The sequence below is a fragment of the Ischnura elegans genome, chromosome 8 (genome assembly GCF_921293095.1).
Source record: "Ischnura elegans chromosome 8, ioIscEleg1.1, whole genome shotgun sequence".
Taxonomy (NCBI): Eukaryota; Metazoa; Arthropoda; class Insecta; order Odonata; family Coenagrionidae; genus Ischnura; species Ischnura elegans.
In genome coordinates, this window is record NC_060253.1 from 40697484 (window position 1) to 40712063 (window position 14580).

Consider the following 14580-nt stretch of genomic DNA (forward strand, 5'->3'; position numbering starts at 1 on the left):
TCCAGAACAACGTAACATTGAACAAAGGAAATTAAGGAGTTTTTAACTAGTTTCTCTGATTCCTCTCTTGCTTTCTGTTTGTCAATGGGTTCGAATTTTTAGTGAGAACAATTGCTAAATCAGAAAAGAGAAGAAATAATATCTGGGGCATAGCAATGAATACTCACAGAGATAGAAACCTATTTTAACAATAAGTGCTGAGATTGGAGCAGGAACTTGCAGTGGACCAAAAGCCATGTGCATATGTACCAAAAAGACCAAAAGTGGTTATGTTTCCAGCATGAACATTTTTGATTGATTCTGAGACACTAAAAACTGATCATTTTTTGATACACCACATCACAATGTGAAGAAAAATCAATGACTGAAGGTTAAAAACAGCATAAGTATCACTAGCAATTCAGCGATATAGGCAAAACTTCATGTTGGATCAACGATACTACCCCTTGATTCCAAAACTCTTAGTTTTCAATCACAATTTTATCTATATTACTTTATTTACTATTTTTTGGGCAAAAGTAGGAAAAAATTAAAATACAATGAAAAAAATCGAAAAATGGTCTAAACTGAAATGGGGTAAATTAAGACCAATTCAGAAATTTTCATCTAAATCTGAGACCCCAAGGGACAAACATTTGTTGAATAGAGATGGAATTATGCATATCTATAACCGGAAATGATTTACAATGATCCCTTTCGCCACAAAATATTCTCGATCATTTGCATCAGCCATTCATCCTGAATTACTCTAGGAATTCTAGCGGAGTACATATACTTACAGCTGATGTTTCGATGGAACACACACAATGTCCTTGGAACAGAAATATTTGCGTGACTTTGTTCCAGCTCTTATTCAGCCATCTAATAAATGGCAGTTACAGTTTCCTTTTTATCAGTTAGTCTTTAAAAAAAAACAGCTTAAAGCATCATGTAATGGACAAATTCATTACTTGAGGGGGGATGATATCAATGCCGCAGCCTGTAGATGCATGCATAAATCCTCCCTTCCAGACATGAAGACGCAATACATGAAGAATACACAAGGGCAATACACAGACGGCGGGAACCGTGCATGAAACCACGCCGACAGGAAAACCAGGACTGAGCCAGATACGCCAGTGGATTATTAATTCATGGTAACCGATTCCTGAAGACATGATTGTAAAAGCTTCAAAAAGTGCTGTGTTACCAATGATTTGAATGTGAGGTAAGACCACATGAAATGGTATACTAGAAGACAGTTTAACTTCCTCTGGAGAGAGTGACAAAGAACAATGGTCAGTGTAAAAGATAAATATTCATTGATAAGTGATATTATGTGCTTCTACAATTATTTTGCCTTCTAAATCCTACATAATTTCTACTGCCAAAGAGTTAATTCGCAATGGATGTGACAGGACATGCTCGCACATACTACATACTGCAACAACTGTCTCACTAGTCAGTCGTTATAATATATACCATGCAATTACTTTTGTAATTAATTGAAGATGCTTGTTGGCTATATTGGAAAAACAAATGCTGTAAATTCCATTATGTACTAGTTAAACTTTCTTTCAGTTTGATTTTTTAAGAATTTGATGTCTTATATACGCCTTATTGTTCGCTCTTAACACATCTGACACTTGGGTATTCTGCATTTTACATGTTCGCATTTCTGCTCGTCATCAATTACAGCAAAATATAATTTTTATACGAAAAATGCAGTTTAAAAGACCCCTAATCACAATGACTATAGCTTGTGCATTAGAAAAATGGTGGAATAAAACGGCATGAAAAATGAGTTCCATGCAACATTCTGCAGTTCCCAACTAAAAAGGAACTGTAGAGAGGTCAGGTTTGTTTTCTTCAAAGGAATATTGATTACTTCACTCGTACCAATTGGCAAAAAAATTAATGATTATAAGGCCAAGGCCACAACTAAAGTCTTACCACCATGGTCCATAAATGCCTATTAAATACATTATATGTAATATATTTAAGAGAATATCAAAAGTCGAAGGGTTTAATAATGGCCAAAAGTTCCACACATGGATAATTCAAAACTCAGAGGTTCGAATTTTGGCCCACAAAACCTCACAATAGGAGAAAAAGAGCCCCAAATTTTTTACTTCAATTCAATGCATAAAAAGATGGATGTGCCTCTTATATGGTTATATGTATAAGGAAAGTTTGACTGATGACATCCATTTTTTTGCTACAGTTGCTGAATTGACTTACCCTTTAACCCATTTATGCCTAGTGTTCCATTTTTGGAACACCTGACACGACTTCCTAATTTAATGACTAAGACTCATTATACACCAATATGCCACAGTTTTTCTTTCTATACTTCTTTATAAAGATATAATGTATTATATGGCGCAAAAATTTAGCCAGTTCAAGGCAGTTTTTCCGAGACCAACTGTAATTTTATATTAATAACTATTTGCCATTACGCCCAAATGCTGTAAATTTTTCCCTGCATGTTCAGTAATAGTTAACCTTTAGTACTAAATGACGAAATTTTTGAAATAACGTATTTTGTTTTAGTTATAAGCTTTTATTTAACAGTGTTCCAATTTTGGAACACTAGGCAAATCCACTACTATTATGCGTGCATTCAGGCGCACTGATATATTCACTTTAATTTTCAATCAAGTAAGGAATTAGATGTGGAACAATTAATAACCTTCCCGGGTTCATTGCTGCGCGCTTCTGCTCCTCTTATTCATGGTCTTCTGACGAGAACTTTGACAATGCTGACCTTTTGTTGATGCCGGATGGTGATACTACTGAAAATGATTGTGCATCGGCTTCTGCTTCGCCTCAACCGCTTCTTGCTCGAAGAAAAAAGGTAACCAAAGTTGTGCAAAAATGGAAGAATGCCGATCTGACTGCCGAGCCAGTTGGAGGTAGTGTCAGAAGAAAAAATCACGAAAATGAAAACCCCAATAGAATATTTAGAACTCTTTCTGGATATTGAAGTGAACCTTGAACTGACTGCCTGTGTTTTTTGGGAATAATTTTTCTGAGTGGTTACGTCTCTGTTCCGAGACGACGTATGCTTTGGGAGCAAAGACCAGATTTGCATAAATCTCTAGTTAGTGGTGCAATGAGACGTGACTGATTGGAAAAAATATTTTCAAATTTGCATGTTGCTGACAATTCTAACTTGAGCCACATGGACAAGCTTTCCTAGCTGCGACCTCAAATTGAGCGTCTGAATGACAGATGTATGAAATTTGTACCAAATCAAATATACTTCAGCTTTGATGAGGCCATGATTCCCTATTTCGGTCCTCACGGGTGCAAACAGTTCATTTGGGTTCCTATCTGGTGTGGTCCAACGCGTCTAGGCTACCTTTGCTGGTTTCAGCCTTATCAAGGAAAGAAACCGAACACCCAATACCAATAATATGGGGTAGGTGCTTCACTTGTTTTGCAATTTACTGAGGCACTCACGATGCAGCATCCTGATATACCATTTTATGTTCGACAACTTTTTCACAAGCATTGAACTCTGATAAACTTCATTCAATGGGCCACCAAGCAACAGGCACAGCGAGAAAAGATCGCGTAGACAAACTTCCTTCACTATGTGATGCTACCCTAAATACAAAAGATAGGGGCACATTTGATTACCGCATTGATGGAAAAGACAAGATTGTTCATAGATTGAACGATAATAGTGATGTGACTGTTGCATCTTCTGGTGTCGGTGTCGATCTTATGCAACAGTCAGCCGTTATTCTCAAAAGCAGATAAAAAGATACAAGTTACTCAGCCAAATTTAATCAAGGTCTATAATCAGCACATGGGAGGAGTGGACCTAGCTGATGAAAATATTGACAAGTATCAAGCATCAATCCGTGGAAAGAAATGGTGCTCGAGCCCTCCGATTATTCTGCTTTGAGCTGGCTTTACAAAATAATTGGCAATTGCATAATATAAACGATGTAAAGCCAATTAATTTTCTTGAATTTTGTCGCCGTGTGGCCTGTCACTATGTAGAGACATATGGTAATACTGATGAGCCTGATGGGAAAGGGAGACCATCCATGAATAGTAAACTTGACTCACATCATGCCGACATGAATCATTACAATGTAAAGCAGCGAAAGCAAACTCGCTGTGTCCAATGTCACAAAAATACCACTTTTCAATTTAAAAATTGCAATTTATCTTTGAATATTAAGTGCTCACCTGGATATCATTCTTAATAGTTAGTTAATAAAAGTTTGAAGAAATTTTTTTGCATGTTATTAATGAGTTCGTCATAGTAGTGGATTTGCCTAGTGTTCCATTTTTGGAACACCTCGTAATTAACAATTGGCAAGAGATGCATTGTTTTTTCTTTCGGATATTGTTTTCATTCGTATTTTTATTAACAATACGTAAACATCAGGGTAAAATTCGCATTTTTCAAACCTTCGGCATAAATGGGTTAAAGGATGATACCAATATGTACAGAAGTCATTGCCATTAAAATATCTTTGGGTTATTTCACTCATCCAGAATAATTTTCCACATCAAAGGGTATACTGAGCAGAGTGAGGGTAGACATAAATTATAATTTTGTGAAAGGATAAATTATTTTTTTTCACCATTTTAGTAAAGCCATCTTAACACCATCAACATTCAAAGTTCAAAAATTATAAACTTATGAGCTACAGTTTCATGAAAGTATTATTTACAGTGAAAACCACAAGAACAAAAATATGTAAAAATAACTTTCCTCAGAAATAAACATCACTGTAAAAGGTTATTTAGCAAAATAACTATGACAATTAAGATTGTACAACAAGGGACAATACACAATATCTTTACTGAAAATAGATAGAATATATCATGAACAAGTAATAGTCAGAGGCCCACTACAACAATGCATTGCAAAGGCACTACAAACTATGCCCAGCTAGAAGCATTTCACATGACTCACTTATTTTATGAAAGCAATGCAATCCCAAAGAATATGACGATCTCTCCATCCTCTATTCCACTAATTACAATGAGCATTTTCACTGTCAAAAGAACATAAAATATAGATGATAAAAGAAAAAAATATCCTCAAACAGCTATCTAAAACTATCCCTGAGGTAAGGGCAAAAATTAAGAGCTAGTGCCTTAGACTGAACAGTATATTGTGAAATGTAGAGCATCAAAACCCAACTTCTAAATCTTGGTACAAGTTACTAAAATTTCATGGGGTCAAAATCATGCAAATATAAGGGTAAGACCCACTGTTGATTAAATAGAATGCTCAAGGCAACAAACATAATCTTACATGCTACACCCAATATAACTAGAAAAAATGAGCTTTTACTAAAGTGGTACTTTTAGACTTAGTTAAAGTCCTAAAAACAACCATGCTTGACAGCACATAAAATATATTCTTTTATGCATAAATTTCCAACATAGAAAATAATTAGAAAAAATGAAATGGCCATGCTATCACTGCCACCAAATCTGAGACAGAAAACCAGGTTTATTTTGAGAGCTTAACCCCAAGTCTCCTTAGCTCTCGAGTATTGTTAGAGTCCAGATACAGCCCATACATAAGAGCTGCCTCTGTGACTTACTCAATACTTCAACCCAAAATTTTGTTTGGGTAGATGAGGGTAGAGTTATCCTTGGACTAAGACTGAGGCTAAGAGACCAAGTTCCTTTCCAAACTTAACTCACACTGTGAGGACTGGCGAGGAAATGAGCAATTAGCCTTTTCGTTAAGCATGACAGAGGCTTTTTAAGAAAACTCAATTGCCTATTCTGGTTATATTTGGTTCTCATCCTTGCTAGGTGATTCAACCCAAAGTTTGGTTGGATGGGTTAGGATAGAGCCCACCATAGAGTATGCTACAGGCTGGTGACTTCCCACACATTTAGGTAATGAGAGCCACTTCCTTTCCCTGAAGCAACTCGTGCAAAGAGCATATTTGTTTTAAGGCTTCACCCCGGATTTATTTATTTTATTTATTTTCCAAATTCCCTGTAAACAGCACATGGAGACATTTACTATGGAGGATTAACAAAGCACGACTCAAACATCCATACCCAGGATAGGGACCACCTAACCAGTAGGGATTCGAACCCACGACCCAAGGTTAGGCAGGCCACTGAGGCCGGTCATGTACCAATTGGCCAGCAGTCAAGGGAACCACTAGTCTACCATGCTTCCTTAAATTTTTGCATGCAATATATTTTGAATGCCATCAAACATAGTAATTAAAAGGAAGTCCTAAATAAAAATCAGAAAAAACACCAACTCACCTCTGCAGACTCAAGATCCTTAGAATAGGACTTGGGTGGATACCTCATGGCCCTCACACTGTGATTTCGGACTTGGAGGCAGAATGTAATACGTTGGTGGAACGCAAGCTGGGGTTCCCTAGTGCCATACACGTCAGCTGATTCCCGACTGCGCATGAAACCCTTCTCATGGTCTACGGTAGCCTCTATGACACCATCACGGATAGCCTGGCAAAAGAAAAGAATACAGTTAGCTGCAGTGCTAAATTCACAAAAAGAGAACTTCCAACCAATTTTCATGGATGGGTTGACTCAGTTAATCAGTTCTTAGTTTTACTGGTTCTTGAGCTTTGAAGAAGAATTGGAATGGGAGCCATTAAGAATTGACACTAAGAGAACTTGTGCTAAACCCAGTTTCAAATTTCTCTCAAAAATATTTTAAATAACATACTAATAGAATGAAATAAAGGAGACATTCACTTGCTATCAAAAACTCTATGATTATTTAATGAATACGTTTCTTGACTACTAAGTTTAAACAATAATTTTTAGCTTATCTTTGGCTACAAAACAGCAGTGATGATGACAATATAACTTGTAATGTGACAATGACAAGTGCCACAGTCATGGTACACAAATTAATGGACCCAATTGGTAATGGATAATGCAATTAATGTCTTAATATTATGCTTAATAAAGTCCAATGGCTATCATATTTAGTCTACAAAACCATGGTCATAATTTGGAATAAAAATGTGTGGAATATACATGTTGTTTGGAATATGTATGTGAGGGAGTATAATCATTTCATAATGAGTATGTTCCACAAAGTCTGATGGAATCTCTTCAATAAAAAAGTTACCTTTGCAACGATGAACTCAGCATCTTCTGGAGAATCCAGGGTTAGTTTCCTAGCAATGTCAGCCAGGGATATTCTTGAGTATGAAAGGGCTACAGAGCGAACAGCAGTCTTGATCACATTGTGACGAAGACGGAGGATGAGGGGGAAGGTGTGCTCAGCTCTGAATTGTGCTCCATGTGCATCCAAGACCTCTCCAAAGCGGCGAAGATTTCCCATGCGCACAGCTGTACAAAGAAAGATGTCTCAATGAATTAATTCACCAAACAAACCTTTTAATACATATAGTAATGTAATGTCAAAGGAAATGCAATTTCCTACATTTTTAAAAGAATTGAATGAGACAGCTAGTTTCAATATGGTGTATCATTTGAGTCTAGTAAAGCTGATTCTCCCTCCTGTATCAAGCTGCCGCAAGAGATACAATGATATCTCACATCCAACCATCATGCCACTACCATTACCTCCTAGACCCAAAAAATACCTATTCCTACCTTACAGTTTTCCCAATCCTTAAGTTTTTCCTGCAAATGTTCATATCTTTTCACACCTTATACATACTACTATTTTGTACTATTCTTGTAGATTTTCATGCTTTCTATTAAGGATGAGTTGGATCTTATTGTCTGCATACCGTAGGGTGGCACATGGGCATGCAAGCTACCTGAGTCGGTCCACAAGTCCCATGGGGAGTAAAGGACCAACCATAAAAACTCTATGGGACCTACTCAGGTAGCTGTGGGCCCGTGCAGGTCCGCGAGCGCCGGGGAAATAAAACAACCACAAGAAGTGAATGACAATAATTTCACTTAAGATGTAAATTAGCAGGAAAGCTCTGTAAAAAAAACTTAAGATCGTCACCAGAATTTTATTTGCCAAGCAAAAAAGTTTAAATAGCACATTGTTACAGAATGCATGGTCGACCAATATGCCACATTGCATGAGGCAGCCACTGATTCTTTCTACATCTGTTGATTTAAAAATTTACCCTATCTGGGTATATCTTTTCTTTTTTTGGCAGAAATATTGCCTGCAGTACTGAACAGGCAAATACGTAGCAGTGAATGTTGATTTTGAAGGGCCGTGCAAAATATGTTTGGAGCAACGTTTGCATACTGCATAGCATCAAGATCAATAGTTCAATAGTGAAACTCCCTCAACTTCTGACGACATCACCTGTAAATTTTTTGTAACTTATTGTTAGTTCAAATTCAGTTAAAATATATTCCATAATCTGCGATGTAGCTTAAACTGTTGCTTTAATTGACAACTTATTCATATGCTTCCCTCTCACAATTCTTATGACCTCAACAATAAACTTCTCAACACGCCAGTACAGTAACACCATGGATAAACTGAGTGGCCGTGAGTTGACGCAAAAATTGTTATGTGGTGTTGCATTCTGCAGGATAACCACACTTTTTGATGCCTTGCATAGGTTTACCAACTTACGAACAAGCTCTCGGAACGCAATTTTGCCACAGGTTGGAAATTGAGTTTCGGTATTTTCTATCATACAAGTAGCAGAGAAATTTGAACAACAATCCCACCTCCCACAGTATTTTTATTAAAAGATCATTAAATGGAAATTATGCAGGATATGTCCAATGTTAAGTGCCACATAAATCGTGCAGCTCATGCTAGATGACAAATCCTCCTCCAGAACTTCAATTCACTTTCTCTTGTAAATTGGCCAATCCGCCTATGTATATTTTCTCAAAATTAATGCCGAAGTTTTTCGAAGGGAGATAGCAAACATAACATACACAAAAAATATCCGCTGCAATATCACTGCAAATAATGCCTCTGCAAGTTAAAATTCAGCTTGATTTAGTGACACTAGAAGACTTGAGGAAGGTCGTCATGAAACACCCTCAGAAGAAGTGAGTGAGTTGGCATAGTAGTAAAGCAGAGGATTTCCCACAGTAGCAATACGAATTCGGTGGTTCGAGCATCTCTGTAAGAATTTTTTTTCAGGGGTACATTATGGCAGAATCATATTTATCCTTTCCAATTTAACACATATTAACCACTGCTTTCATTATAAAATTTTGAACGGAGAAAATACATTTTTTGTTTTCCATGGATATTGTTACTCATATTTATCAAAATCTCAATGCACAAATAATATGGCAAATATTTCATTCAGGTATTCTCCTTCATCAAGTCTGTTTTCGTAATACCCAAATGTTCTATAATTTTCAACAATATGTAGACACTCACAAGATCCATTTTACTGATGGGGCTGGGTCAGTGAAAACTTGAAAGGTTGGCACATGTAGCAACCTGCATTCTGTGCTTTCATGGCACCAAGAGCCTACAAGGATGGATGCGACCGGGCTACCGAAGCTGGAGTCAAACACCAGGAGCAAATGTCCCATCAAAATCAAGATTAGCGGATGGAATGCACTCAGGTAATTCACGTCTCCAGAGATGTTGGGCCGTGACAGTGTTTTCTTACTGGCTTTGTGGCGAGGTTTTTCCTATTTTTAGATTCATAATTGGACTCACCATTTACCCCACTAATACGTGGCTCAGTTGCTGACTAGGTCTATACTGTGTGTGGTAGTTGCGGTAGAGTCCTGCACATTTTTCACTCATTTTCAATTATTTTACTCAGGAATTATTATTTTTGTGAATGCAAATCATCACTCTCCCATGAAAAGCTGCATTTCAAAGTGAAACTCCACAATTATCAAACACTACAATTATGGCCGTAGGGGACTCCTAGCAGCCCCAAAAAATTTTACAAAGCAAAATTACAGTGCCTATGCTTCACACACACAGCACTTTTTTATCATCAAAAATCATACCCACCCCTCCCAAATGGACAGTGACATAATGAATTTTTTATTACAGTTGATAGAAAATCATGTGACTAAAACATATATGTAAAAAATAAGGGTTTCCAATTAGGAATACATAACATATCACATACAAGGGTTGTACCAAAAGTAAGGTTCCCATAATTTTTACGAATAGAAAAATTTGTTAATTGCTATTAATTTTCACATCGTTGAAAAGCTTAGACTTTTGCCTATTTTTCAAGTCTCCTTTTTTTTCTACTCACTTTTGAAGATGGTGCTCCAGATTTTGTATCCCTAAGTTGAAGAAGTCTCCCACCAACCCTTTGAGGGAGCGTGTGACCTCTGCTCGGACTTCACCGTCGCTCTTGAAGCATTTGCCACCTAAGAGTTTTGTTTCAGGGTGTAATGGAACACCCACATATCACCTTTCGTGACGATAGACTCCAGAAACTTCTCCTTGTTGCCTCCCCTCACATTGTTGAACAAATTTGCGAACACGTCAAAGCGTTGCTCCTTGTGTTCGTCAGTCAGCATTCGGGGGACCCAGCGAGCACACATCTTGCAATAACCCAACGTTTCTGTTAAAGTTCTTTCAATTGTGCTGTCGGAAGCTTCAGGAATGCATTCAACAAATTCACAGACAGTGACCCTCTGATCTTTGAGCAGCTCACCGTTGATCTTCTGGACAATCACATCCAAAACCTGCAGTCTTCCACTCCGTTCTTCATGGTGAACTTACGTGTGGCCCTCAGTAAAAGCCCCGCTCCATTTGCGAACGTGCTGAACGGACATGCACTCTTCACCATAAACTTCAGTCACTTGCCCATGAATCTCCACGGCCGGTATCTTCCTTGCGTGGAGAAATCAGATTACTGCTCGATCCTCACACTTGGTGGGAATGGGGATCATCACTTTCATTGTTGACGGTTGCTAAGGCAACAATGAGAGACACAGTGAATTGCGGACTGGCGGACTAGAGAGCAGGGGAACCACTGTGCACAACAGAGTTGTGGGATTTAGCCTAGCACCTTCCCTCAACATTGTAGCTCATTGGGAACCTTACTTTTGGTACAACCCTCATAGTTATAACTTTAATGAATTACACAAGAGAGACAAAAAAAATTTGTTGAGACTGATCAGCCATCAGCAAAACTTATGAATATAATGAGAAACAAGCATGCACTGATACCACACGCAAGGCATTAACAGAATGTGCACCAACAAAATTAACATCAGATTAAATTTAAAAGCTTGATGCTGGGAGAAAATTACCTTGGGTAAGTTGGAAATATGGAGCCAATGCTCTTCTGACAGTGGCATGACGGAACATTTGTCTATCAGGAATATCTCCCAAAAGAAGCTCCACAGTGACTGCTAATTTCTGGACCTGAAATTAAAATATTACACACATAAAAACCAAAATACCATTATAGAATCTTATTGGTGACTAAGATAAAATTCAATACTCTTATCTCTGTTCAAATGATTTTGAAGTTCCTCATACGTGAGATTAAGCACAGCAATACCATACGTTATTATTCACTTTAGCATCACACATACACGTGATCACCATATAGAATCAAAATGAGATCCAAGCGACTATGAGCAAAATTTCTCTAAACCAGTTTTTCACGTATTATTCAAGGAATAACTACAGACTAGCCAGAGGCACAACTATACAGATTCACCTGCAGGTCCACATAATGTGATAAAATTCCAGATAGGAAAAAACCATTGGCTTTGACTGGCATCCAAACCCAGATTTCCCACATACAGTTTTACCACAGAGGCATCTTCAAACAGGATTTCATCGTTAGCTTTCGAGGACAAGATGCATTATGCTGCCAGACATACATTGCCACTAGGAAGCATGTTTATGTGCAAAGCAACTTTAAGACATAACTTTGAATTCTAGGGTGTTCACAAAAGATATTATCTAAAGTATAAAGAGGGACTAGCCAGAGGTGTACCATACACAGACACCCATAGATGCACTATAAGCATGAAATTTTCAGAAGAAAAATCATGTGCCTTGAATGGGATTTGAATCCAGATCTCCCAAACTTTTCTGGTGCAAAATGACTTTCCATGAATTGAATAAAATACAAAGGAAAGCTGTGCCATTCGTTAAAAACTGCTATGGGTGCACATACAGTGTTACCCAGATGTGAAGCAGAATAAGCTAGGAGACACAGAGGCTACACACTAGCCTTAGATTGCTTGAGCAATTGAGAATAGAAACCTTTAATAGCAACATGGACAACTTCATCTTAGAGCCCCACTATATTTGCAGATCCAACAGAGGCGATAACTCGAGAGAGATATTTTGCCAAACACATAGATATGGGAATTTGTTTTTCCCTTGAACCATAAAAGACTTAAATTGATGGTACTCATAATTATGTTTGAGCATTTGCTTTTTATACCTAAACGGCTGGCATACTAACACTCACAGCCACATGCCTTTTTAGGCACCTTGCAGGGTAGTATATCGATGAAGACATGTTGATGACACTCACTCCAGATGTTCTACCACTTGAACTACCAAGGAATCATCTTCCTCTGCTGCGAACATCTGAGTATACCCCATGAACACCCCATGGAGGCAGCAATACATTTATTATACTCAAGTCAAAAATGGAGTACTCACAGTTTGCTTGAATCCCACAGCTGTATATTGAGGAGCTTTACGAGCTGCCTGTACTAAGTGCTTATGAGCTGCAGAATACTCCAGCTGAGTGGCTTTGATTCGGCCCAAGTAATACAAGAATCGAGCCCATTCATTGTTGCTTGCGCTTTCAGGGAAGACACTCTTGGACACAAGTTTGTCAGCCTGAAAGAGAATATTTTATCAAGACTTTTAATTCACAAATCTTAATCTCAGACACCTATCATGATAAATATGTAATTTATAAAATATTAGGGATGGGTGGGCTTGGTTCTTGGATCCATCATTTCATGACCATAGAAACCAGAATGGGTACTGAAGTGAAGAAGAACTGGTATACAAATAATTTTTTGTCTACCAAATTAGAAAACATTAATTTCTTGAGTTTAATAATAAAAATTATATAACGCATAGTAAATAAAATGTCAATATATATCTTGCAATGATCACCACTATTCTATACAATTTCAGCCCAGGGAGAGAATTCCTTCAGAAAACTATATTCCCACTACTATAGCTTTCTAAAGAACACATGAATATGCATAACGAAAGACTCCAATTCTATATCTACCACTGTGAAAAATTCAAACACACCTGATCATACAAGTTGTAATGCAAGTAATTCCGGAGGAGGCAGTTGATGAGAACAGCTTGTCCTTCATAGTCACTCCGAAGAGTAGCAGTCCTCAGACGCCCATGAAGGAAACTATGAAAAGAATTGAAGAACAGTCATATTACATACACTTGTTCATGTATACTATGCATAAACCATATCAATAATGGAAGTTGCATTCCATGAATGAACTTTGCCAATGGCTAATAATGTTACTAACTCCACAGAAATGTAATACATATTATCAAATTCAAAGAGCTCAAAAAATAGGATATTAAGTATTGTGAAATGCACTATCATAAGTCTAAAATTTACTTCCAAAATTTTCCATGATGTAGTTGCTTATACATTGAGTTTCAATGAAGCCAATAGCATTCCTTAACTTAAAAGCATTTCTTGTTATAAATTTCTTCATTGTGCAGTATTTTGTTAATATTCTTACACATGTAGTTTAATTAAAACACTCATGCACACAGGTGATTTACTTGGCAACGTAGGCCACACAACAACAGCAAAAGTGAAAATACCATGTGGAATCAGGTGTATTCTCAAGAGACTATATTTATCATTCTTAAGTGATCATAGTTAAATTGCATCTAGTGATAACATAAGGTAAAGAGATCAGTTTTGCTCACAAAAGTTGAAGGAGATAAATGATTTTTCATAAATGTAGGGTACAGGTAGAAGTGCAATAAATGAGATGCTAACATATAAAATCGTATCCGACTCGATTTTGTGGAAGTTCTTTATATCCATGATAAAAAGAAGAACACAATGGAAATTACCTGTTCTTCTTTTTATCATGGAGATGCTAACAACTGAAAATACACATGAATTGAATTGGATAAGGCTGACAAGTGACCTCATCAGTGTTGCTTTTCTGAACGGAGAGTCCCAATCTTGGTGGGTTGTAATTCCATATCACATTATATAGCGATTTGGTAGTCTGACTGGAGCAAGGCAATAAATAGATCCGGAAATAACCAAGCAATAGATAGCTCGGAAAAATAACCAGACCATTAATAGCATGCACAAATCCTTATCCACGCTTCCCACGAATTTTACATGATATATTTTATCTTTTAAAATAATAATACAGTGCACTCCCGACTATTCGGGCTAATGATGGGAAGAGACGGCACGGATACATAATCAGAAAACACGGATAACCCAAACTTTCACTTATATGTCTTGCAATGCTCCTAATTTACATAAAACATACAATACCATTATTATTTATGCAGTCATTCTGTTACTTTAGAGCAGGGGTTCCCAAACTGGAGGGCGCGGAGAAAGTCCAGGGGGGGGCGTGACACCCAAATGAAATAAATTAAAAAATTACAAAAATAATTTCCTCAGATCAGACGTACAATTATTGAATCTTTCCATTCTGCGTTACCGCATT

General features: G+C 37.3%; 1 protein-coding gene and 1 pseudogene across 4 annotated transcripts in view; one reads left to right on the forward strand and one right to left on the reverse strand.

Moving 5' to 3' along the window:
• LOC124164075 (probable 26S proteasome non-ATPase regulatory subunit 3) overlaps window positions 1–14580 on the reverse strand; it is a 60015-nt gene that overhangs the window by 34572 nt on the left and 10863 nt on the right. For 3 of the 4 annotated variants that reach the window (XM_046541247.1, XM_046541248.1, XM_046541249.1), the window contains exons 6-10: window positions 13157–13268; window positions 12545–12727; window positions 11167–11281; window positions 7091–7314; window positions 6250–6456 (exon numbers count right to left, since the gene is read on the reverse strand). In XM_046541247.1, coding sequence (XP_046397203.1) covers window positions 6250–6456; window positions 7091–7314; window positions 11167–11281; window positions 12545–12727; window positions 13157–13268 — 841 coding nt within the window. Of the gene's footprint in view, window positions 1–4921; window positions 5004–6249; window positions 6457–7090; window positions 7315–11166; window positions 11282–12544; window positions 12728–13156; window positions 13269–14580 lie in introns of all 4 variants that reach the window. The other variant, XR_006865955.1, reaches the window with a different exon arrangement.
• LOC124164076 lies at window positions 2593–4202 on the forward strand (annotated as a pseudogene).